Here is a 22,902-nt window from a genome sequence, read left to right as displayed (position 1 = left end):
GAGGTAAGATGAAACACAAAATGTCAGGGAATAAAATCTCATTACCTGCAGTGTCAACCAAGGAAGCTTTGAATTGCTTGTCTTTTAAATTAGTATCCTGCAGCTTCAAGAGCGTGTTCGGATATAGAATAAACAGACCCGCTAGTTTAGACTGCAAGCACAATGATTTGATTAATATGCACTCTAATTTATATTCTCCTGCGTTTGCCCCAAATAGCCATGCTGGTGCTTTACATGCGTAAACACAAATCATACAAATGTAGCAGGAATTCCTGTGCCCAGTTCATGTGATGTCTTCTTAATGAAACGGTTCTACCCAGAGTGATGTGCGTAGCCGTGCTTCTTTGATAATTCTCATCCCTCCAAACTATCCACTTCTTGGGGGATGGAAGGCTTGGATTCAGTCATCTCTTTGTGAAGCAGAGAAATTATTCTGTAATGGAGAAGCCCTGGAGAAAAAAAAAATGTTGTTTGTTCCTGCTCCTTATTAAACTGTGTCGTGGCGGTTTGGCCTTGGTGTCCACGCAGCCGCCTGACCCATATCTTCTCACTAGTGACCTGACAGACACTGCTCAGGAGAGATGAGGGAGGAGTGACCCAGGTGACAGCCTTCTCAGGTGCCCCAGGTGGTACCTGAGATCCACATCTGGCTCCAGGCTTCTTCTTGAGACTCCTCGGTCGGTGGCTGTTTGATCTTTATCCATTTTAAGGAGATTAGCTGGTGCTTCTGCACTGTGCCCATAGCTGAAAATAGATTTAGTAGAGGAGAGGAGCCAGGCAATGGGAGAACTCCACCACAAGAGCTATCCTGCATCACCCTAACCCTTCTGCCAGTCCAGTGGCCTGCCTCAGATCCATCCTCCATCACGTCTGGATGGTGAGTGGAAAAATACAGCACAAGTCAGGTATAATGCGATTCTTCCCCTCAGATGCCCTGCTGGTTTCTGAAAACAAGAGATGTAAGTCATTTTGTGTCTGGTCCAACATATGTCTGGACCTCCTTTTTTCTAGAAATGTGAGTATCCCTTTTTGAAATTCATCTTGCTTTTGTCCAGCAGAGCATGCTGGAGCAATCAGTTCCATCCAGGATTTATGTGCTTTGGAGGAAAAGACTTGTTTTTTTAATTATTTCTTATAAATCTTCTGCTTTATAGTTTCCTTGGGGTACCATTTCTTCTATTTTGCTAAATGGGAAACACTTGTATTACCATGTATCTGCTATTCATTTTATAGAAATCTATCACATCTCCCGGAGTCTTCATTTTACCAAGCTTTAGGGAACTTGTCATCATTGACTTTCAATTTGCAGAAATGTTTCTGCAGGTCTGCTCACCCTCACTGCTGCTATCTCCCGGGCATGTCTTCTCAGAGGCGAGGTGACTAGCACTAAGCACACTGACAGATGGAGCATACCTCTAATTTATATATACTTATATGATGTAGGTATGAGGTTCCGATTCCCTCCTAATGATTCCTAACATCTTTCTACTTTTGGTTTGTGGTTATTTTTAATTATATTTCACAGGTGTAGTCCCAATAAGTCACACAATTCTCTCTTCCTGAATGGCAGTAGGTAGCTTGCTGTATAAAAGAAATGAGTAGTGATGATTTTTCATGTCTTAATGCTTTTTTTTGCCAGATTGTGGTGTTTACTAGAGCTTGGTATTTAACGCTGTTCTCTGTGGAGGACAGGTTTGAATGCATCCCCTTGGGACTGATGCTTCCTTTCTTCAGAGAAGATAGGAATCTCTACTACTAATGGTATTACTATTCATCCTGTAGCTTTTCCCCAAGAAAGGCATGGATTGGCAGCCAACTTTGCCAGGACCATGGAAGAGCATTATCAGATACTAATAAAAAACCCAACCCTATAGGTCAGAAGGAAAGCTCAGTGGGGCCCCAGCAGCCTCTATACTGCAAAAAGATATAACTTCTCAGTCCAGCCACATTCAACATACATTTTCTAGGGTATGGGTTTTTTTTTTTTTCTTTTTTTTTTTTTTTTCTTTTTTTTTCTAATATGGAGCAATCTGTTTGCATGGCCTGATGACCTATCAAGGCAAGAAAGAGGGAACATAGGATCCATTTAATCATTATAAAGGAAGGAAAACATCACGTTCTTAGGGATCTTCTATGTTTTTTTAAGGGTAGTGTAGCAGGATGGGTAATGTACTAGCTGGAGATCTGCATTCAGTTCTCTTCTCTGCCATAGACTGCCTACACGTTTTTTTGGCAAGTTATGCTTCCTTTATTTCCTCATAAATATAAAAAGAGGATATGATGCTCTGGTGCTGTTGATACATCATTCACAATTTTAAATGGAAATATTTGAAATGAGAGATTGCCACAGTCTTCTCTAGAAGAGCAATGAAAATGATCCTGCGTATTAGCCTCAGCCTGAAGGAGGCAAGGGCTACTGTGTACCAGGCAGCTCATATAATGGTAGATGGATGTGGTGAGCCTACAATTTCCAAGGAGTTTGCAATATGTGGGTGGTATGTGCTTTGAGAAGCAATTTCATCAAAACTCCATCTCTTTGCCACTTAGCGGGACCTCTGTATTGTTAATGCATGCAAATACAGATAAGGGAAATACTTTCTGTATTGCTTTTATTAGGAAGGCAAAATTTCAAGTACTATTGCTTCTGCAAAGTTGTCCTTAGGTATTATTGCTTTCTGAAATGAGTATTTATCTACAGTTATTTATAGTATAGTCCCTTGCTTTAAAGAATGATTCTAATATATTTTTAATTAGTGTTAATTCTGAATTGTCCTGCTCTTTCTCTGGAGCAACTGAAAGAACATTTATATAAAATGGTGATTTGCCATCACTTTGCCTGTGCTTGGGTGCCGAAGAGGTAGGAGTTTAGGGATAAATCATCTTCCTCGTTTTTCTTCTTATGAGGAACAATCATGATGAGTAACTTGTCAGAGCCGTCTGCACCTGTGACCAAGAATTTTTTATGTGGGTTTTTGAAGTGTGCGGAAATGTCTTTTTACTATCCAGTGTTTTGGTTAGTTTATTTAATAAGTCTCTTTTGCATCCATCTTGAGTGCTGAGTGCAACCTGGACAGAAGTCTTCTGTTGTCCACAAAGCCAGGAGCACAAGTTAGAGCAGTTGCCTTGTGCCATGCTTTAAAATCTGAATATAAATCTTAGCATTTGCTCTGAAGCTTGAGCTAGAATGAAGAAGTAGTTTAAAGGTTTAGAAAGAACAACATACAAATTGTACAGAGAGATTTACATAGGAAAACTCATTCACATCAGAAAATTAAATCACATTTTTCAACACGTTAGTATTTATTTTTGTGAGAGCAAATTATAGATGCAAGTTACTGCAAAGCAATACATAGAAAGCTGAGTTTTTAAAGGCTTTTTTTGACTCAGTACTGGGACCATTGCTTGTAAAGAAAACAAAAACAAGAAAACAAGAGACTACACTGAAACAAGAGAAAATGTTATAGTAAATTAGGTCAGTGTAAATGAGAACACAGCCAGCTTCCATGTTGTCCAATGTACCATTGTTACTAAAGCATTACAACCTCTTGAATTTTCATAAAGAAAAGAGTAAGTGCGTAGTTTGCTAAGGCTCACAGATCTGCAGTGTGTCTCCATTGCTCTCCTAAGCTCTCTACCCATCCAGCTCACTTTTCTCAGACAAAACCAGATTTAAGTTGATGAGGGGAGCAGCAGCAGCACTCTGCTCTTTCCCTCTCCCAGCGCCTTGAGTACAGTGGGAACACTGAAGACTGTCTGCCTGCAGCTGAAAGGCATAGGTTTAGGTTGAAAGGGAGAGCAGTAGTTTGTTTAAATGTCATTTGGGTTGCTAGGTTACATCTACGGTTGACTTTCCTCCCTGTCCTAGTAGTACTCTTTTTTTAAGTTTACTGTGTCTGTATGTTGGCCGTCCTTGATGTCCAACAACTGTAACAGGGACTTTCAATTATTATTTTATTTCCATTTATTATTATTTACTATTTATAATAATTTATTGATTTGTTATTATTTCCCTTATTATATCACTTTCCACAATTATCAGGTAGCCAAACGCAGCCCATAGCTTTGCAAGAGGAGGCAGCACAGGTTCTACCAGATCCTGTTAACGCTGTGTTCATGGTGTAGCCCTGTCAGTGCTTAGCCTGCTCACCTGAAGACCTTTCTGGATTTACCGTAGTTAGCAGATTTGCTGGAAAGGCCATGCAAACCTGGTGAACCCATCCCTGAAGCCGCAGCAGTGGGTGGCCATGTCTACCTCTGCCGCCTGAGACAGGCCTGGCGGTGTGGCTTTATTGAGAGGCCAGGTGAAGAGGAGAAAAGGTCACACAAAGCATCTCCAGGTGGCAGAGGTTCAGGTTCATGGTGAAACCCGGCTCCTCAAAGCAGTGCCTGCCTTCAGATTTGCATGTGGAAGTTAATATGTAATATAAGTAATCCATCCTGTGTAATCTGTAGTAGTAAAGGCACTGTGGCCCAGCTCCAACACTGATAGTGCAAAATGAGGTAAAAGCAAGCGGTATAATTTTCTGTAAGGCAATGACATAAGACCAAAAAGAGAGGACTGTGGAGTTGTGGGCGTGCTCTGGCCTAGTCCTGAAAGAAGCTCATTGAGCTGGGCCTGACAGGGAATTGCTCCTCCACCGACCAGGGACGTATCCCACACACTGTTCTGGAGGAGGCAGGGCTGTAACAAGGCTCGTGACAGACCTGTGGTTGTCCTGTGGTCAACAAAATCACTGACTTGGATTTTGGGGTTGCATGTTTGTTTTTCATGTATCTTAACTAAGGCCTGTGTTCCAGCCTGTAATCTCTACGTGTAGAGAGATTTTGGGTGCCGCAGGGCAATGACTTGCGTTGGGAAAGGAAGGCTGTGTTGCTGTATCTCCTCCGAGTCATGCATAGCAGGGGTCCTTCTTATCTCAACTCCTTTTCTGGGATGTGTCTTCCCGATCTGCTGTGCCCTACAGCAGAAGGAACTGAAATGAGCCTCGTTACATACTCTGGGAGTGGAGAGTGTGCTCTTGTGCTCCATCTGGTATTCCCTCTGTGCATAAGCTGAGCTGAACCATGGCCTTGGTGTACTTGGGAGGAGCCAGGCATGATGTTGACCATGCTGAGTCCATGGCAAAGGCCATTCATTTGTCACATGGAAAAAAGAAAAAGGTTATTTCTCTCCAGTGACTTCACTGTTACAGTAGAAATGAATCAGTAAAAATGGATCCAATCACCTTTTTGATTAGGTGACCAAAAGACAAATCAGCTGAGCTGCTTTTTTCCCTGTAATTTCTTCATACATATGTATGCAAAGTGTAGGTTGTGGAATAAGCCATTATGCAGTGCCTGACTTTGCAAAAACTTGTGATTTTTAAAGGGGCTGTTTGACATACAGCTTGCAAAGGTTAAAGAGTAAAAATGTATATACACAGCCTGATTTATAAAACTCATGGCAAATGTTTTTTCATAGTGGAGGTACAAATGTGTTGTTTGTTATTATGCATTATTTATATTACGGTGGTATTTAGAAGATGCAGAGAAAAGGGCTTTTCTGAGCTCTGTGTGACCTTCTACAGCTCTATCAGTGCACATGGAAATACAGAATAGAGCAGCACTGAAACATGATAGTTCCTTGGTCTGAAGAAGTCAGATTCTTAGTATTGTAAATTATAATAATTTAACAACAACAACAACAACAAAAAGTTCACACTGTTGAAACAACATTTTCATTTGCTTTTTTTTTTACAGCCACCCTGCATTTGTGCAGGCCGCTTGTATAGGAGCAACCATGTCTAAAGAAAACAGCAGATACTTAGCTTGTGGAGGCTTGGATACATTGCTTTTTGTTGTTGTTGTTTTAAATGAAACTTCTCTGATATTGTTTCATCCAGCTTCTTAAATAAGAAATAAATTGATAGCCACTGGGGAGAAGACTCAGCCTTGCTCCATGTTGCTCCTACATTGCTCACTGAGTTTGTTTCTGTATTAATATGCAGGAGGCTCAGGCACTGCATTTTGGGGCAATATGAAAAAAATGAAACTGTGTGCTTATCAGATTTAAAATCACAGAGGACTGAGGTGTTTAGAAATACATTGGCCACTTTTTTTTTTTTTTTTTTTTTTTTAGAAATTGGAGGGAAAGGGTTAATTAGAGCATGATGTATGCAATGTTATTTTTGTTGGTGAAAGATTTGGAACTAAATTCTAACAAAAAACATGGGAGAAGAGAATTCTTTCTTTTATTAGCCAAAGTCATCTCTTTAAATTTGAGGAAGTAAAAACATGCCTTTGTGTTCACAGGCTCTTCAATCCTCTTATTCTTTCTTCTGCTTATATGCTTCATAAAAGATAGGTTTAGACTGAAATGGGTGTTTGAGCCACTCTGCTCCAATACAGAGTGCTTTGGGATTACAGAATGTTTGAGAAGGTCCAAAGAAGTTGTGCCATCTTAAAGAAAAAGTGGTTTTACAACAGGGCTCTTGAAATTCAGAACTAGGCTGCCAAGGAAAACAGAGGGGGTAGGATAAAAAAACAAACAAACAAACAAACAAAAATAACTCCTAATGATGATATAATGATTGATCCTACTAAAATCACAAGCACCATAAGGAAAGCTTTTATTAATAAATAAATATATATAATACAGAATTAAATAATACAAGTATTCTAAATATACAGAGAAGTTTGGTGGTTATGCTGGTGTGTGAAGCACTTAAAACATGTTCCGTGTGAAATCTGTGTCGGGATGAATAATTTCACTTTCATTTTCTTTTAAATTTCTGGGCTTGGATCACCTGAGTCTTAACCCTAGTATAAAACCAGATCTGTCAGGTTTTCTCAACTAACTATTTTTAATCTCTGCTTTCTGGATTTTTTAATATGCTGTGAAAACTCACTCTAGGAAAAAGGTTTGTATTTAGGATTTCTTAGATGGAAGCAGGCAGGTGAGAGGAGAGACCTGGATGTGGGTGCTGACAGGTTGGTGAAGCGAGTGGCTCGGCGCAGGTCTGGCTGGTGGGAGATGGCGTGTGGGGAGCACTGGAGGAGCCCGGGCTGGGACCATCACACTGGGCATGGGTGTACGCACCACCTCACCCTCACCTCTGGGGCACCAGGGTATCACTTGGATAACAGGGTGAGAGCGGTGAATGGCATGGAAAAAATCTTTATCTAGAGAGCGTTGAAAGTCTGGAATTAATTACCTCGTAAGGAGCCAAATGAGGAGGAATTGACAAAAGTGTGTCAAATAATGAGTGCTGCAGAGAAGGTATGTCATGAACTTTTCATGGCAGAGGGTAGGGGGATACTTAATTAACTTAAAAGTTGGCAAATCCACAGAGTGTAATTACACTGTGGAATTAATTCTTTGCAGAAAGTTGTTGAGGCCAAGACTTCAGCCAAGACTTTGGCAAGATTCAAAATGGGATTCCAGTTTAATTTGGGCAGCAAAAGGCACTGTGAACTCCAGCAGTTACTGCTGAAAAGTTTGTAATGTGCTCCTGGGCTTAGGTGAGCCTCCAAAAGCTTTTGATCAAGTGACACTATGAGGGCAGATTATTTACATTTCCCACTTCAAACTTTTTACCTTACTCTGTCCTCTAACAAGCACCCTAAGTGCTGAAAGAAGTGAAGGAACATTGGCCGGGATCCAATGTGACAGTTACTGTGTTTCTTACATTCTTCTCCAGTCCTGCAAACAGTCATAAAAATTAATAACTACCTCTTCAGCTGTCCAAAGCGTGACATTAGTGGAGAAGTGGTAAAAGCCATTATTTCTGTTCTGGAATGCACAAAGATGCTGCATCTTCCAGTCTGACACGTAAAGGTTTTCAGATGCCTTTCACTACTTGAATTATATAAATAGTGTGGGAATCACCTCTTTGTCACTGAGCGAAAGCATCTGATTCTTGTTGTTCTGTCCGTGTCTGAATTATAAAAATGAAGGTTGTAGTGAGAACTGAGAAGTTCAGACAAGGAGTCAGGCTTTGTGGTACTAGCATGATAAGAAACCATAAATTTACCATCTCACAAGTAAAATACACGGTAGTTCTGACATCAGATGAAAACTGTGAGGCATTTCTATGGGGGCCAGCCAGTGAAATATCCCAGACTGTTGTAGTGGAGCAGCTACGAGGTTTGATGTGAGCTTCAGCCGTAGAAGGCTTTAGAAGGATAGCAATGAAGATGTTAGGATGAGCAATAGCTGGGATTGCAGATGATTAATAATGGTAAATTAAAATAGATGATAAGCCTTATGAGTACTAAAGAGCAAAGGCGTGATTAAAGACCTTTGCTATGCAGTTGCAGAGTCATCACTTCTGAGCGTGGCCTGCGAGGCCAACCTTGGCTTGAAGCTGGTGGTTTGCAAAGAAGAAAAGAATGAAAATCCCTGAAAATGTGATTCAGACACAGACTTACAGCAATCAAAGCCCACTGGGAAGGAGAGGAGAGGAAAGGATAAATCAAGGATGAATAAGAACGATGCAGAACTACATAAAAGCATGACTTGTGCATATTACTTCAGGATTATTGAGTTATTTGTGAACGTCACCTTGGCACCAGCTGGCGTGGGTGGGTGTATTCCTTTGCTGGTGGGGTCTTATGGTGAGAAAAGGTCTGTGGATGTATGGATCTGGCTGTGTAGGTCAGCTAGCAAAGGCATGGCTTCAGCTGATACTTCATCTTCAGCGTTGTTGAGTTTAAGCTGGACAATTGTCCACTCCTGCCAGGAGCTGCCAAACAGCTGCTTGAAGGCACAGTTGCAGGACTGAGGATCTTTAATTTCCGTGTAAAAGTTTGGAAGCTGGTAACTGGTGTGGGCATGCAGGTCATGTGCATTTCTGTCTGTAACAATCTGCATGTACATGCTAGCTGAATTATGCCAAAAGGTCAGTGTTTGGGGCATATCCTGTGAATCTTACCTTAATTCTGGTGTTCATGGTTTCTAAAGCGTGCCCACCTTCCTGCGCTCTGCTAGTCCATTTCCCAGCTGGGACTTCACAACAAAGTATGAATGACATCTGTTGTTGCTTTTCCATGGGTTAAGCAGTCCTTATGGGCACTTGTAAAGTATAAAGCAGTGTTAACTATAAAAATAAGTGGGCCGATCGCTTCCACGAGGGACATTATTGGTATTCCTTTGTTCATCAGGCTGGCATGTTTGCTGCTCTACCTGCTGATTCATAACATTCGGTGAGCTACAATAGGAATAAGTGCAAAACAGCGAATTAAGAAACATTTGTGGTAATAATTAGCAACCTGTCAGCTCATGACAACTGAAAAGCAGAGCAGAGCACTATCTGTTTTGATATATTGATCTAAACATCTCTTCACAGTCTTTCTCAAAAACTTCCACTTCAAACGATCAGCTTTTTGGCTTGCTGTGAAATCCAAAATCAAGTGCTGAACTTTATCAACGTGGGAAATGACATTTGCTAACATCTGCCTGTTACAAAGGCATTGCTAGTTTTGGCTTCCAATAAAAGTTTGCTTACTTCTATTTAAAGTATAGTTATGATTTAATTCCAGCTTCCTTTCGAAAAGATATGTATTTGTATGAGAGAATGTAATAAGGACATAAAAGTAGTGCGTTCATTGTTTTTTGTAAGTTTTACTGTTTTTGAAATCTGAGGTAATAGGCTGCAGAAATCACCGACTAACCTCATTAACATATGAAATTAATAATGAGCTCAGAATTCATGAAGAAAATAAAATGCTTCCACATCTGGCTTACCACAGCTAATTTCTTTATCCTGATCAAGAGCAGTTGTAAATTGGAAATTGATTAAAAAAAAAAGTGTCTCTAAAAAGAAGGATAAGAGTATGGCGATCTGATTTCCAAACTGCATAGAAGTGTGTGCATCAAACCTAGCAGAAACTTGCAGATCTGCAAGTGCCGTATTTCCCAGTCACTAGAGGGTAATGCCTGCTATGAGAACAGCTGCTGTGTGCTAACAGCAGTACGAGCTGTCACATCAGGTCTATCAAAATGTTACAGACCTTTAGGAACCTTCGGAGGTGCTACAGCAGGCAAAAAATGGAATTGTCAAATATTGTGAAAGCTGCAGAGAACAGGCGCATTGATTGTGTCTTGAGGTAATTGAAGGTGTGCGCCTGTTTTTCCTTTCGAGTTGTTTTGCAGGCTTAAGAGAGTAGGATCTGAGTCAGCCTTTTGGTAATAGAAGTCCTCGAGTCAACGGATGCATATTTTCAGTACTTCATAAACACTTTGCCCACATTCCAGGAGAACAGTGAGCTGCTTTTAGGCTTTTCTGTTCCTTTAGTAACACACTTGGAAGTGAGTTGAGTAACCAGATGATGTGTGCTTAATTCATCTTGCTGTTTGAGGTCCTTTTGGAACACAGTGGGAAAATGGCACGAATACATTTTAGGCTATTTCTTTTAAAAGTGGAATTTTATTACTTGGGTTCAATTCACGCAGCAGCTTTCAAGTGTAACTTCTTACACAGAAAATATGAAGTGATCTGGTACCTTATTAACACGTAGTGCAGCCCCGGTATTGCAGCTGCCTTTAAATAGCTCTTCATTTTAACATATCTGGCTGCTGTATCCGATAAACTATCAACAATATGTATTTTAATATTACAGCCTAAATTGCATTTGTAGGTTGTAAAACAAGGATTAATTGTTTTGATTTCTTAAGACCAAAGACAAAAATAATTTACTCTACATTACCAGGACAGGTAAATTCTAATATTTATAATCGGAGATAGCTCTGTTCTATTATAATTCATTCTACATACATCTCCCTTAGTGATGAGGCCTAGATATGGGTCAAGATCTGAAATAAAAATCTGTTTTCTTTGAATTGCAGATTATTTGCAGTGAATATTCAGTTTCCTCACTCTCACATACCTCTGTGAAGTGCCTGTACACCCGTGCATGGAGCATGGGGAAGAAACAGGAGGAATCAGAGGTCTGTGTGCACTCACAGGGCTTTGATCTCATCGCAATTACAGAGACATGGCTGGGATGTTGTCAAGAACAGCTACATGCTTTTTAGGAAAGACAGGCCCGAAGGATGAAGTGGTGGAGTTGTCCTTTGTGTGAGGACACCTGGAATATCTGGAGCTCTGCCTCAGGGTGGGCGATGAGTGGGTTGAGAGCTTACAGATAAGGTTTAAAGGGCAGACTCATGAGGGTGACACTGTTGTGGGTGCTTGCTGCAGGCCACCTGATCATGAGGAGAAAGTAGCTGAGGCGTTTACAGACAGCTGGAAGTAGCCTCCCAATCACAGGGCCTGGTTCTCCTGAGGGGCTTCAGCCACCCTGAAATCTGCTGGAGGAACAACACAGCAAGGCACGAACAATCCTAGAAAGCATGGAGGATAACTTTCTGACACAGGTAGTGGAGGAGCCAGCAAGGAGAGGTGTCCTGCTGGACCTTGCTCTGACAAACAAAGAAGGGCTGGCTGGAGATGTGAAGGATGGGGGCAGCCTTGACTACAGTGACCATGAGATTGTGGAGTTCGGTGTCCTGTGAGGAGGAAGCAAGGCAATAAGATTGCTACCCTGGACTTCAGGAAAGATAACTTTTGCCTCTTCAGGGGCCTTCTCTGAAGAATCTCATGGGAATGGGCCCTAAAAGGAAGGGATGTCCAAGGGAGCTGATTAAGATTCAAGGATCAATCCTCCCAGGCTCAGGAACGGTGCAGCCCTCTGGGCAAGAAGATGAGCAAAGGGGACAGGAGACCTTCATGGATGAACAATAAATTCCTGACAAAACTTAAACATAAGCAGGGGGTGTACAGGAGGTGGAAGCAGGGGCAGGCCACTTGGAATGAATGGGACATTGTCAGAATATGCAGAAATGTGACAAGGAAGGCCAAGGCCCATTTGGAATTACATTTGGCTAGGGATGTCGAGGATAACAAGAAGGGCTTCTTCAAATAACAAAAGGAAAACTAAGGAAGATGGGGACCCACTACTGAATGGGTCAAGGGCCCTGGCAAAAGAGGATGAAGAGAAGGCAGAGATACTGAATGCCTTCTGTGCTTCAGTCTTCACTGCCAAGGCTAGCCCTCAGGAGGCTGGATATCCAGAGGTCCCTTCCAACCTCAACCTTCCTGTTATTCTGCGATCTCAGACTAGTAAGAAAAAAAAATCCAGGAGGTATACATTTATGGAAGCCTTTAAGTTTTGGAAACAGTTCAGTGAATAATTTTTTTTTAATTAGGGTAGCAAAAGATACTTTTTGATATGGTCATCAGCAGACTTCAATAGCACCTATTGAATGAACAGAACATACTGCTGTTTATAAACGTTTGGTAAGTCATGAAGAACTCATGGCTGTAAAAAATGATCTCATTTTACCTGATTATTTTAATATAATAGTCAAACAATTGAAGTAGAGTTATAGTTGGGGTTTGGAGTTTCAAAAGATCATCATCCAGCTTGTACAAGTGCTTTGAATTTTCTGTAAACTAGAGGTGCAAAAACTACTTGCACTCAAATCAATGGGATAGATAGCCAGATAATTCTTACAGACCTATCTGAATGAATTACAAAACCCAAAAAGGGTCCTAGCAGTAAATCAAAAAGTTTAGACTCAGCTTAATAGAGTGAGGAAGACACTGGACCAAAGTGAAAAATTCTAAAAAACATTTAGTCTTATAAAGCAACAAATTGTAGGTTAGTTTTACCCATATAGATAAGATCAAAGGAAAAAGGAAATAACTCTCATTTAGGGATTGAAATAAGGTTTTAAATAACCTAGCTAAGCCAGAAACCAACTGAATAGTGTAGAAGATGCTAAACACAATGCAAAAGTGAGGTGTTTGCCCTAGTGAGTAGGGAGATGATAACTGTCCAGAGTGGAGGAAAAACGTAGTTTAATTTGCTTAAGGAGGCAACTAGGTATATCGGTGCTGAAATACTAAAAGCAAAAATACTTGGGGAGGGAGGAGGATTCCAGTGATATTCCAGTGAAATACAAAAAAGGTAAAGAAGATGCTATAACGGACTGGAAGAAAAAGTAGGAGTCCAGCTGAAGGGTGATTTCCAGATGGAGCTAAATTATTTTATAAGAGGGTTTGACGTGCTCTCCTGCAATACAGGGGACTGGGCTCAGTGACCCTGAAGTTTCCCTGTGCCTGTCTGATACCTTTTAAGACCTTCTGAAGGATCAGGTTAGAAAAATGGGAGGTCAGCAGTTCCTCAAGTGAGAGCAAGGAAAGAGGTTTATGAATAACAATCCATCCCTCCACTATGCTTCTTCAGTGAAGGCGTTGCTTTGATGTTACCCCATGTATTCCTCCTGCAGCCTCCCCTGCCAGCAGTCTCTCACTGACCAGCACTGGGACAGAAGTAATAATTCTGCTGGTGTCTAATGCTGTGCTAAAGTGAAGTTCTGAGGAACAAAATTATAAACTAATTTCCCAGAAAAGTGAGCATAAATATGCATGTGCTGCATCTCTACAGTTCAGAAATTTCTGAAATTTCTTTGTCTAGCAGTAATATCCAAATTACTTCTAAGCTGCATAGCTTAGAAGAGTAACACAAATTTATAACTGTCCTGGGTTCTTTGGACTGTAGGATGTGGGTCCAGAAAATACTGATTAGATCTAGAACATGGACCTGAATGTTAATTCCTGCACCATCTAATTGTAAGTGCTGTGCTGTTGGGTGAAACCCATGTTCCCAAGTAATATAACATCTAGGTCCCTCACAGACATCTTAGCAAGAACATAAGCCAAGAAGAAATACTTTAGAAAGAAGTGTGGTTTGGGGAAATTTAGATGACTTACTCTATACTTTGGACTATTTCCAGCCTGTCTCACAAAATAGCACTGAGGCAAATGCCTTTATTTATTATTCTAGATGTTAAAGCACATAAAACTAAACTTGCTTCCTCCTCCAGAGGAGATTTGAACCAACATCTCACCCTTTAAGTAAATCCTTAGATAACTGTGTCTCAGAGGGCACTCTGAGAAGGGGACTTAAATCTCTAAATAAGGCCGTTTTGTTTTGCCCAGAATAGTTAAAAATCTGCTGAGACCAAAAGAGAAGATGTAAGCGACTGTTTAATGTTGTTACTAGAGTGCTCTCCACTCAGATCAAGGCTGCTGACTTTGATCTCTGCTGTTCTTGCATAGCAGGATGTTGGACTGAGTGTCTGAGGAGGTCTCTCAGGTTTTTTTATTCTTTGAAAATTAATGTGTTTCTGTACTTTTTTTTTTTTTTTTTTTTTCTTCTAAGAAATCAAAGTTGGTCTACTCTTGCTTGGAAACTTGAAAAAAAAAAGTTATTGGTGACTGGCAAAACAACATAACTCGTGGTTGGAATTGAGGTAAAATGGGTGTGGATTGGGTTATTAGGTGAGTTGCTAGCTGGACCTTGTAGATCTAGGGAGGTTTTCTAGAACACCATGTAACACAGTTCACATTATTATACTTGCGCTTTTGGAGCTTTTCAACAGAAAAAAAAAAAAAAAAAAAAGTGGAAACATTTGTTTTTGCTTTATAAATGATAGCTTCTTTTAATTTTTCAAAATCACGTTGTGTCATAAAACAAAACATGGTATGCTGAAATAGTAGACCAGACTTTTGAGCTTGATGATCTCCCCAGTGATGCATTTTTCAAGCTGTTATGGTCACTCGTTATGGTAATTCAAGTCCCTGCTCACAACTACTTACAACTCCTCAATTTTCTTCCACAACCATTAGCGGTCTTCTAATAGTTAGAAAAGGATTATTCCTACTTCAGTTTCCCACTGGTAGTTAAGAAATCTGTGCATTTCTGCATTTGCGTCCAGCTGTCAAAGTACGTGGAAATTTGTATTTGCATGAAGGGTTTTTTTTGCCCAGAAGAGGTTCTATAATTACAGAAACTGTGGGAAGAGATTTGGACATTTTGGCATACTAATACGATAGTACAACTGCTGTAAATACCTATTTTTAAATCAACATAATGACTTTAACCCTCGGTAGGATAAAATAAAATGATGTTGGTTTGTGCTGAAATACTTCTGTTATTCGTTAGCATAACTCATCTCAAATGCAAAAGCTATATGGTGAACCCAAATCAGAAAGGAGAAAGTTGTAATATATCAGGTAATATATACATACATACATATATATATATATATATATATATATTATTTTTTTCCCCCAGCATATTCAGAAGAGCTGTGCAGTCATACTTTGTTGCATTAAAATACTGGCAGCAAATTTGTGGATGACAGGTTTAGAAATCTGTTGATTTTTAGAAGATTTGCATTCTCTTCCAAAGATAAATCCATGTGGACTTCTTGGTTAACCATAGGAATGGTCAAAGTAATGAAACAAATAAAGAGTTACAAATATAAGGTCATAAGCGGGAGGGTTATTTTCACAGGCTGCTTCCTAGAGATGTAGCGAAAAAAGAAATTTAGTTATTAATAAATTATAAGATTTTACTTCGATATTGCAGGTTTTCCCTCTTAGAAAGCCTGGCTGTATTCATCTGAACAGAGGAGGAGGTATACTTGCAGACTGGTTCAGATAATGTATTTTCCATTTTTTTCATAGAGCTATTATGTGTTCCTCCTTCAGTATTCCTCCTTCTCCTCCTCCTCTTGTGTATTTTTTTTCCCCCAAGACATTTTCAGGGCTGGGAAAGAATCAGGACAGAGATTTGTGAAGCACGCAGCACAGTGCCACGCACTTGGTATGGAAATGGCTGATTCTCTCTGAACTGTAAATTCTAAATAATGATAAGTGGAATTACTGCTGTAATTATCTTTCTTCGGGGAACATTTCTAACTTGAAATATAAAGCCTGTCTATTAAATAACATTTATCAGGAATGTTTCCTTCGGCGTACTTTTCCGAATTGTATTTTATTTTCATCTTCAGCGAGATCTGACTCTGCAAGGTTTGTGTTAGAGACAGGGAGAATAACTAGAACAGGCAAATGCCTCATAGGCAACAGGAAAGCGAGTGGAGAGATGAAAGATGAGCTTCCAGCAGCTGCAAAAAGGATATACACTTCAAGGGTGCCCTATAAGCCTTATAAAGCAATAAAGGAAGGAAAACAACATTATGAAGGGTCCCAACAGCCATAAAATTCCAAAAATGGCAAGGATTGCTTTCATTATATAAAGTGTTCGTTAAAGCTTTAAATAATGAAATAAACTCTGACACTGAGAATGGAAACCTTCACTGTTAGACCGGTCTCTGTTTACTTTACAATAATCCAGGCCATAAAAGTCGCGCTGCACAAATATGCCATTCTTGGGGAGCCCGGCGGAGGCTGGGGACCACACACTCGTGGCCTCCGAAGAGACGGGGTCTCCAGCGAGGCCTCCAGGTCGCTGGCGGCGCGCCATGCCGCTGGCAATCTCTGCTTGCGGCCGGGTTGTCAGAAGAGCAGAGGGTTGGAGTGAAAAAAATCCAGCAGGGTTGTTTTCGTTGGATTGAAATGTTTTTTTAGGGGTTCTTTTTTGGAGCTTTTTTTTTTTTTTTGGTGGTGGTGGTGGTGGTTTTTTCTTTTTTCTGAAATCCAGGCGTGTTTTGGGTATTGGAAAAATGTGCTGAAGACTTTGAGACCAGAAAGTAAGTGGGGAAGGTGATTAAGGGATCTTTGGGGTTTCAAGGTGGACATGCTAAAAAAAATGTGTTCTATGTACAATGATTTGCTACTGTCTTGCTTGTTTAATAATGTAGAATTCAAATTAAAACTAAGACTGGATAGATTATATGGCAGATATTTAATTTGTATATCCACAGAATGGGAAGAAAGTATTTATTTTGAACAGGAATACTTTTGAAATTGAAAAGACCTTGTATCTGTGTTATTTTAGCAGTGCTAATGTAGTTTATTTTGTCTGTTAATAGAGTAATCTGTTTAAACATCTTTTCCTGAATTGGAAGCCACTTCAGAAAACATAAGCTATAAAGTACATGAGACACCCTTCCTTATCTGTCATTGAAATTCGGCCATTTTCTGCTTTGCTTGCAACATGCAGGAACAAAATGTATCCTTGGGGAAGGAGAGAATTCAGCTAGATGTGGGTGAAATTATCACTGAAACCTTTAAGCTAGGATGTATTCCCCTTAAAGGCATTTGAGCAGGAGTGCAATTTATAATACTGCTTGCAAAGAAAACGTGCAAATGCCATTAATTTACCTGACCAGTGCCATAGATTGATGGTTTTTCCCCATAGTTCTTTAAGCTGTGAATGAGGTTGAACATCATTTAAAAAAGATATTGGAGAAGAAAACAGCTTCTGACGTACGTGTTTTTGTGTTCATGTACAAGTTGCATGAAATAGATTTGTGCAGTTTTTATATCTCTATATTTCCACCATCCAAAATGAAATCCTTTGTCTCTGGGCATATTTTTGGGAGACCAGACAGGGAGACTGTCTGCATCATGAGTGGGAGAAGTAAATGAGTCACAGTTCTCTTTATGAGGAGCTTTGTTTCATTCAAATCCCTCTTGCCAAGATGCTGACACTGAACTTGAGTCATCAGCAATAAACAAGTCTTACAGAAAATTGAATCTTTAGAGGGCAGAAAATCATGGGCTCAGGAAAGGCACTCACCAGCGACCTGTTTCAGTCGGTGCATTTGAGAGGCATTATTGATTGCGTTATTTCCTGTGGCAGATTTTTCATAAGTGCCTGAAAGTAATTCAAAATCTCAGTCTGAAATTTCATTTCAAAACATGCGTGTGTAGTGCAAACCATCAGCATCAGTCAGGCTTTGAGATCACTGAACATTAAATTGAGTGTTCACTGCACTAAACAAGGTGATTGTGGTTCCTGTTTTTATCATTTGCTTTTCACCTGTGCTACGTCCAAAAAGACTGAGTATGATAATAAGTACTGGCAACTTTCTGGAAAAAGGAAAGGTTTAGGTGATATTTATATACTTATTTTATTTTATTTTATTTTATTTTATTTTTAAGAATCTGTATAATGCAATTATCTTTTGCTTGAATAAATTTACTTCATATATCCTGGTAACAGTCCATCAAGTTTGGACATGTTTGTGTTCAGGAAGTGACAACAGATAAACTAATAAACATTTCAATTGAAAAGGAAACTTTTATACCATATCTAGTAGTATATATCTATACTATTTACTTCAGGCAGTCCACTTTCTCGGAAGTATTATAGCATCTTATTTGTTGATGTTGAGAGTGTTTCAAGCTGTTTTCAGCTTTTAACATTTAAAAACTTTAAAGAAGGGTGTTAATATAGAGATATTTTTTCTTACAGAAGTATTTATGTTTTATTACTCTCTCCCTGCAAATACTAAAAAGTCAATATTTGCTGATTATCTAAAATGCACTTTTTTATTATTTCCATTTTATGCTGTAATTCCATGACTAGTCTATAGTGTAGGCCTTGTCATGTGAACGGGGGCAGCTGTCTCACTGAGGAGCCAGGAAGGGGGACAGGATAATGGGAATGTCTTCAATATTTATGTGCACGTCTTACTCCTCATCACGCCTTGTGCAGTGTGGAATACCCTAAGTGTCTCCCTGCTGCCCGAAGCTCCTTCCTCGCCGGTGATGACCGTGTGCGGTCCTTACCATCCGCTGACCCGCCTCCCCCAGCTGTGCCTGGTCATCTTTGTAAAGGGCAGAAATCTAACACTGTCAAAGGAAAGAGTAAATATCGTAAATTTCCCAAGAAAATGGAGGGTATCACGCAAACAGTAACTGTTGGGAGCATAGTCGAGTGAACTTACAACAGAGCACAACTTTGCTAAATATAGCTACGAAATACTTGTTTGTTGTGAGTGCCCGCGTAGGAGAGCATTGCCATCTGCAATTTGTGCTGGGGCACAAACCACAAATAAAGAGGTGGGAATAGGATTATGGAGTGACAAAGCCTTGGTCCTGTATTCAGCTCAACCAGGCAATCTTCCTTGGCGGGCCGACCGGCCTTCCATTTGTGCCTTTCAAAGCTGGCGTTTTTCCCATTGTGCCTGAAAAGAGTCTGCAGGATTTGAAATAACAAATGAACTCGTTCTGTGGAAGGGGAGTCAGTGTGCTGCGTGCCTGTTGTTCAGTAGTCCCTGGCAGTCACTTTGAAATATGGATAGGAAAAAAAAATCTGGGTAAAAAATGTACTAGCTGGTTACTGGTGAGGAGCTCAGGCCTGCCCCAGCAGCCTCCTCCCAGGCTTGTGCTCCTCTCCTGCTCCTGCCCCAGGGTCTGTGCCCCTCCTATGGCAGAAACCTGACAAATCACCAGTGCAGGTGAGGAGGAGGAGAGCAGCATGTCCTGAGGACAAACCTGGAAAATGCTGATGTGAACAGGAGGCCAAAGGCCTTGGGTGCACTGAGGTGAACGCAGCCTGGGAGGAAGGCAGCGAGTAGGGGAGAGGGCCCAGGGACAGGCTGTTGGATGGAGCTGAGAAGAAGCAGAGCAGGGCAGGGGATTCGGGAACAAAGCCAGGGCCTGAAGGGAGGCGAGAGCCAAGGAAGGAGGCAGGCAGAGCAGAGGGCTGAAGGCAGCTGCTAAATTTCCAGACTTTATGGGGCTTTCTTGTCCCAGGGAGAGCCATCCCCAGAGCTCCCTGCAGCCACATGCTCCTTCAGCTCCCGCACTTCCTTAATGCTGAAGTCTTCTCATCCTCCCTCCATCCCTGACCTGGCCTTTTCCCTTCAACCTGCTGCCGGTCTCGTCTCCTGCTCATACTACTGGTGTGCCTCTCCACGATGTTCTGTTGGGCACTGCCACATGGCTTGGAGATGCCACGCACGTGCAGGTGAAGGTGCCATGAGAAGCATGCTAGAGAGTGCTGGTGTAACGAGGAGGGCTACAGGCCTCTGAAGAGTTTGTTCCTGTAGTAAATAAAACAAGCTACAGGTACTGCCTGCTCATGGGAGGACTGTAAAGACATTGGGGATGAGGTGCTGTTGCCTTATTTCTTTCTTTGGAGGTAGATTTTGAAAACATAAAGGAAAGTCCTGAGGGGCCGCTGGCCTTGTGAGAGAAGAAGAGTTCATTAAAAAGAGAAGGATATTGTACATCTTGTATTATTATGGCAAGGAACTCTAGTCCATGTAATCCCGTTCAAATTCTCCAAGAACGAAGCCTGAATTCATGATATGATACTGCTGAAAAACCAGAGCTTGGTGAGCCTAACTAAAAAGGGCAATACTTCTCATATGACAGAGGTAAAATTATTGCATAAATTTGCAAAGGAATGGAAGATGTAGACCAAGGGTGCTAATACTCTGTATAGAAAACTGGGTGAATAACAATTTCTAAGACCACAATTTAAGCTTAGTTAACTTCTGGTGATTCAGTATACATGAAGAGCCTTCACAGTGAATTCAAGATAGCTGTGAAGCTCATTAGTTTTATACATATATTAATAATATTTTAATGGTTAATCAGTTACTGTGTACAGTCAGTCTACCTAAAAAATACAAAGTGCAATCTTGATAAAGTGGTTTTGTGTACTGCCCCAGACTATACGATGCAGTAGACTTCCTTCTGTCTTGATTTTGTATTTTGCTTTCACAAGTTTTTTTAGCTTTGGTTGCCAGGGCAATGATGCTCACGATTATAGAAAGGTATCGATTTGCATGTGTATGTACTACCACGTGTGTGGAAGACTAAGCAATAGTCGAGCACCTATTGCTAATAGTTTTGTGTTTAAAATGGCATTGCCAACCCGTACATACTGAACCGGAGCTGTAATTCTCCTTAGGGTATCTCTGCTCCTTTAAAAGCAATCATAAAATAATAATAACAGGTTTTTATTCAAATTAAAATGTGCCTGAAATACATAAGCATTTGGTATTGATGAGCACAGGAAATGAATGGTAATTTGTTTAGCAAAACTTGAAAAGAAAAAATTGTTCATATTTTATAATTTTGAGATAGAAATAAACACATTTTTAATGACAACATTTTAATGAAGTGGTATCTATAGTTACTGTCTGTTTTGTGAGAAGCTGGAGATTGTAATGGAGGGGGAGCTTGTTTCACTGGTTAGAACATATGCCAGAAATGTTCAAGAAGGGAAAAATTGTGCTTAAAGAGACAGTGGGTTTGAACTTTAAAAACATAGGTCCTCTTGCCAAGTCTACCACTTCTTCTTTGGGTAAATATGGGACAGTTATCATCTGAGGTGCTTCACTCTCACTTTCCTCATTTAAAAGCGCAGATATTTTAGCTGACTTGTATTGCAGAGCAGTTTGAGATATGGTAGCGAACAGGGTTGGTGTTATTTTAAGCGCTGTTTGTTGATGAGGGGTGAGAGGTTGGCTCAGGACACCGGCGGAGAGGCTGGGAGAGTCTTGCCTCCTTCTTGCGCATTGGAACCATCCCCCAGAAGGGATCTTTCATCAAGGAACAACTGCTACCGTTTGAAGGTGTTTAGATTTAGTTAGCAGCTTCAGGCCAACCCACAGAAAGCTTTCTCTATACATTTGCTAATTTAGCATCCATTTAACAGCGTGGCTGGGATGGGAAGGAGTATGCAGTCCTCGTAGCAATGGTCTCCTTAGGGGAGGGTTGAACATTGGGATGGGAGAGCCTGAGCAACCACACAGTGCTGTGTCTGCCTGGACATTACTGCCAAAGCTCCACTTCTTTTCATGGTTTCTCTCCTCCTAAGCTCTAAATCCTTTACAAATGTACAAGTCTGGTGCTGTAACTTTAACTGCATGTTAAGTTTCACAAAAACAGATACACTCACAGAAAGGGCAGGGAACACATTGTTATTTTTAAAATCTCATAATTTTAAAACCCGTCTAATTTTTTTTTACCATCCAGAGTAGATTGTATTGAATTTAATATTTATACATATGTGTGTGCACTCATGGAAAGAAGAATCTGGATATCTGAATTACATTTGAACATGTATTTTAACTGCTAGCTACGGGTCTTGAGCTCCAGAGCCAGGACTGTAGCCAATGATCAGGCCTTTCCTGAACTCTAGTAAGACTAAAAATGTATGTTTTGTTCTATTTATCTAATTATCCAGCACTTTCTTCTGGAAAACTTTAACAGAAAAATATTTTTTAATCCTTACATTTAAAAAAAGTTACCTGAAGATACTGCAAACACAGTGAAGGGTCATATTAATAGAAAGTAAGAAACTCAAACATTTGCCTTCAAGGTTCCTTAGAGGTTCTGTTGGCAAGTCAGACAAAAGTCTTTATGCTACCATTTTCTAGTGGATCTGTGGTAGATTCGTTTTGTTATGTTTCTGTTGCTCTCATTGCTTCTTAGAAGTGGGCTAAACATTTATACTGCAGAAATGATAGAGCAGCAGTTTCAAATCTTGTGTGCCTTACATGCTTGATTAGGAAAATCCCATTAATGACAGAAAATGCTAATCAGCAATGTGTTTTGCCAGCCACCATGGGCCCACGCACTCCATATAATCCATTGTTTATTAACCTAATGAAGGTCATTGTAGCTTTTCAAAGTTTGTGTGACAGCATGTCAAAATGGTTTTAAAACTCTGCTGCTGGACTCCAGTGCTGGAATAAATCAAGGCTGAGTATTTACTTGTCAGAAGGGTTCTGGCATAAATGAGTTTTTTTCTGGGCAGAACGATCATACTGTGCTTTCATTTGTGTGTTATAATTGTCAAGACAGACGAACAGTGCAGTGGTGGCTAAGCTGTTGGTGCAGCCATGAAGAAACTAGACTCTGACTTTATCCACGTCTTATTGATTTTCCTGTTCTTTTCTTGGCAGGTGACATCACACAGAAGGGATATGAAAAGAAGAGATCAAAATTAATTGGGGCCTACCTGCCACAACCTCCTGGTATGTTTATCTGTGCTTGCGATATATGAAGATGTCAAGCATACTGATAGTTGCCACACTAAAAATCTGCATCTCTGAAGAAATTTATGTGACAGAAACAAAGCCATTGTTATGCAGAAAAAGCTTATTCCATCCATTTAATGTATATTTACATACATATATGT

The 22,902-nt window shown here is 40.4% G+C and overlaps 1 protein-coding gene across 3 annotated transcripts in view; it reads left to right on the top strand.

Annotated features, from left to right (window-relative positions):
- Positions 1-22,902, top strand: part of DIP2C (disco interacting protein 2 homolog C) — a 311,358-nt gene that overhangs the window by 142,117 nt on the left and 146,339 nt on the right. For all 3 annotated transcript variants that reach the window (XM_084281851.1, XM_084281850.1, XM_084281849.1), the window contains exon 2: positions 22,667-22,738. In XM_084281851.1, coding sequence (XP_084137977.1) covers positions 22,667-22,738 — 72 coding nt within the window. The remainder of the gene's footprint in view (positions 1-22,666; positions 22,739-22,902) is intronic.

The sequence above is a fragment of the Netta rufina genome (assembly GCF_964035555.1).
Source record: "Netta rufina genome assembly, chromosome: 2".
NCBI lineage: Eukaryota > Metazoa > Chordata > Aves > Anseriformes > Anatidae > Netta > Netta rufina.
The sequence above is the reverse complement of the archived record's forward strand: the minus strand, read 5'-3'. Positions and strand labels throughout refer to the sequence as shown.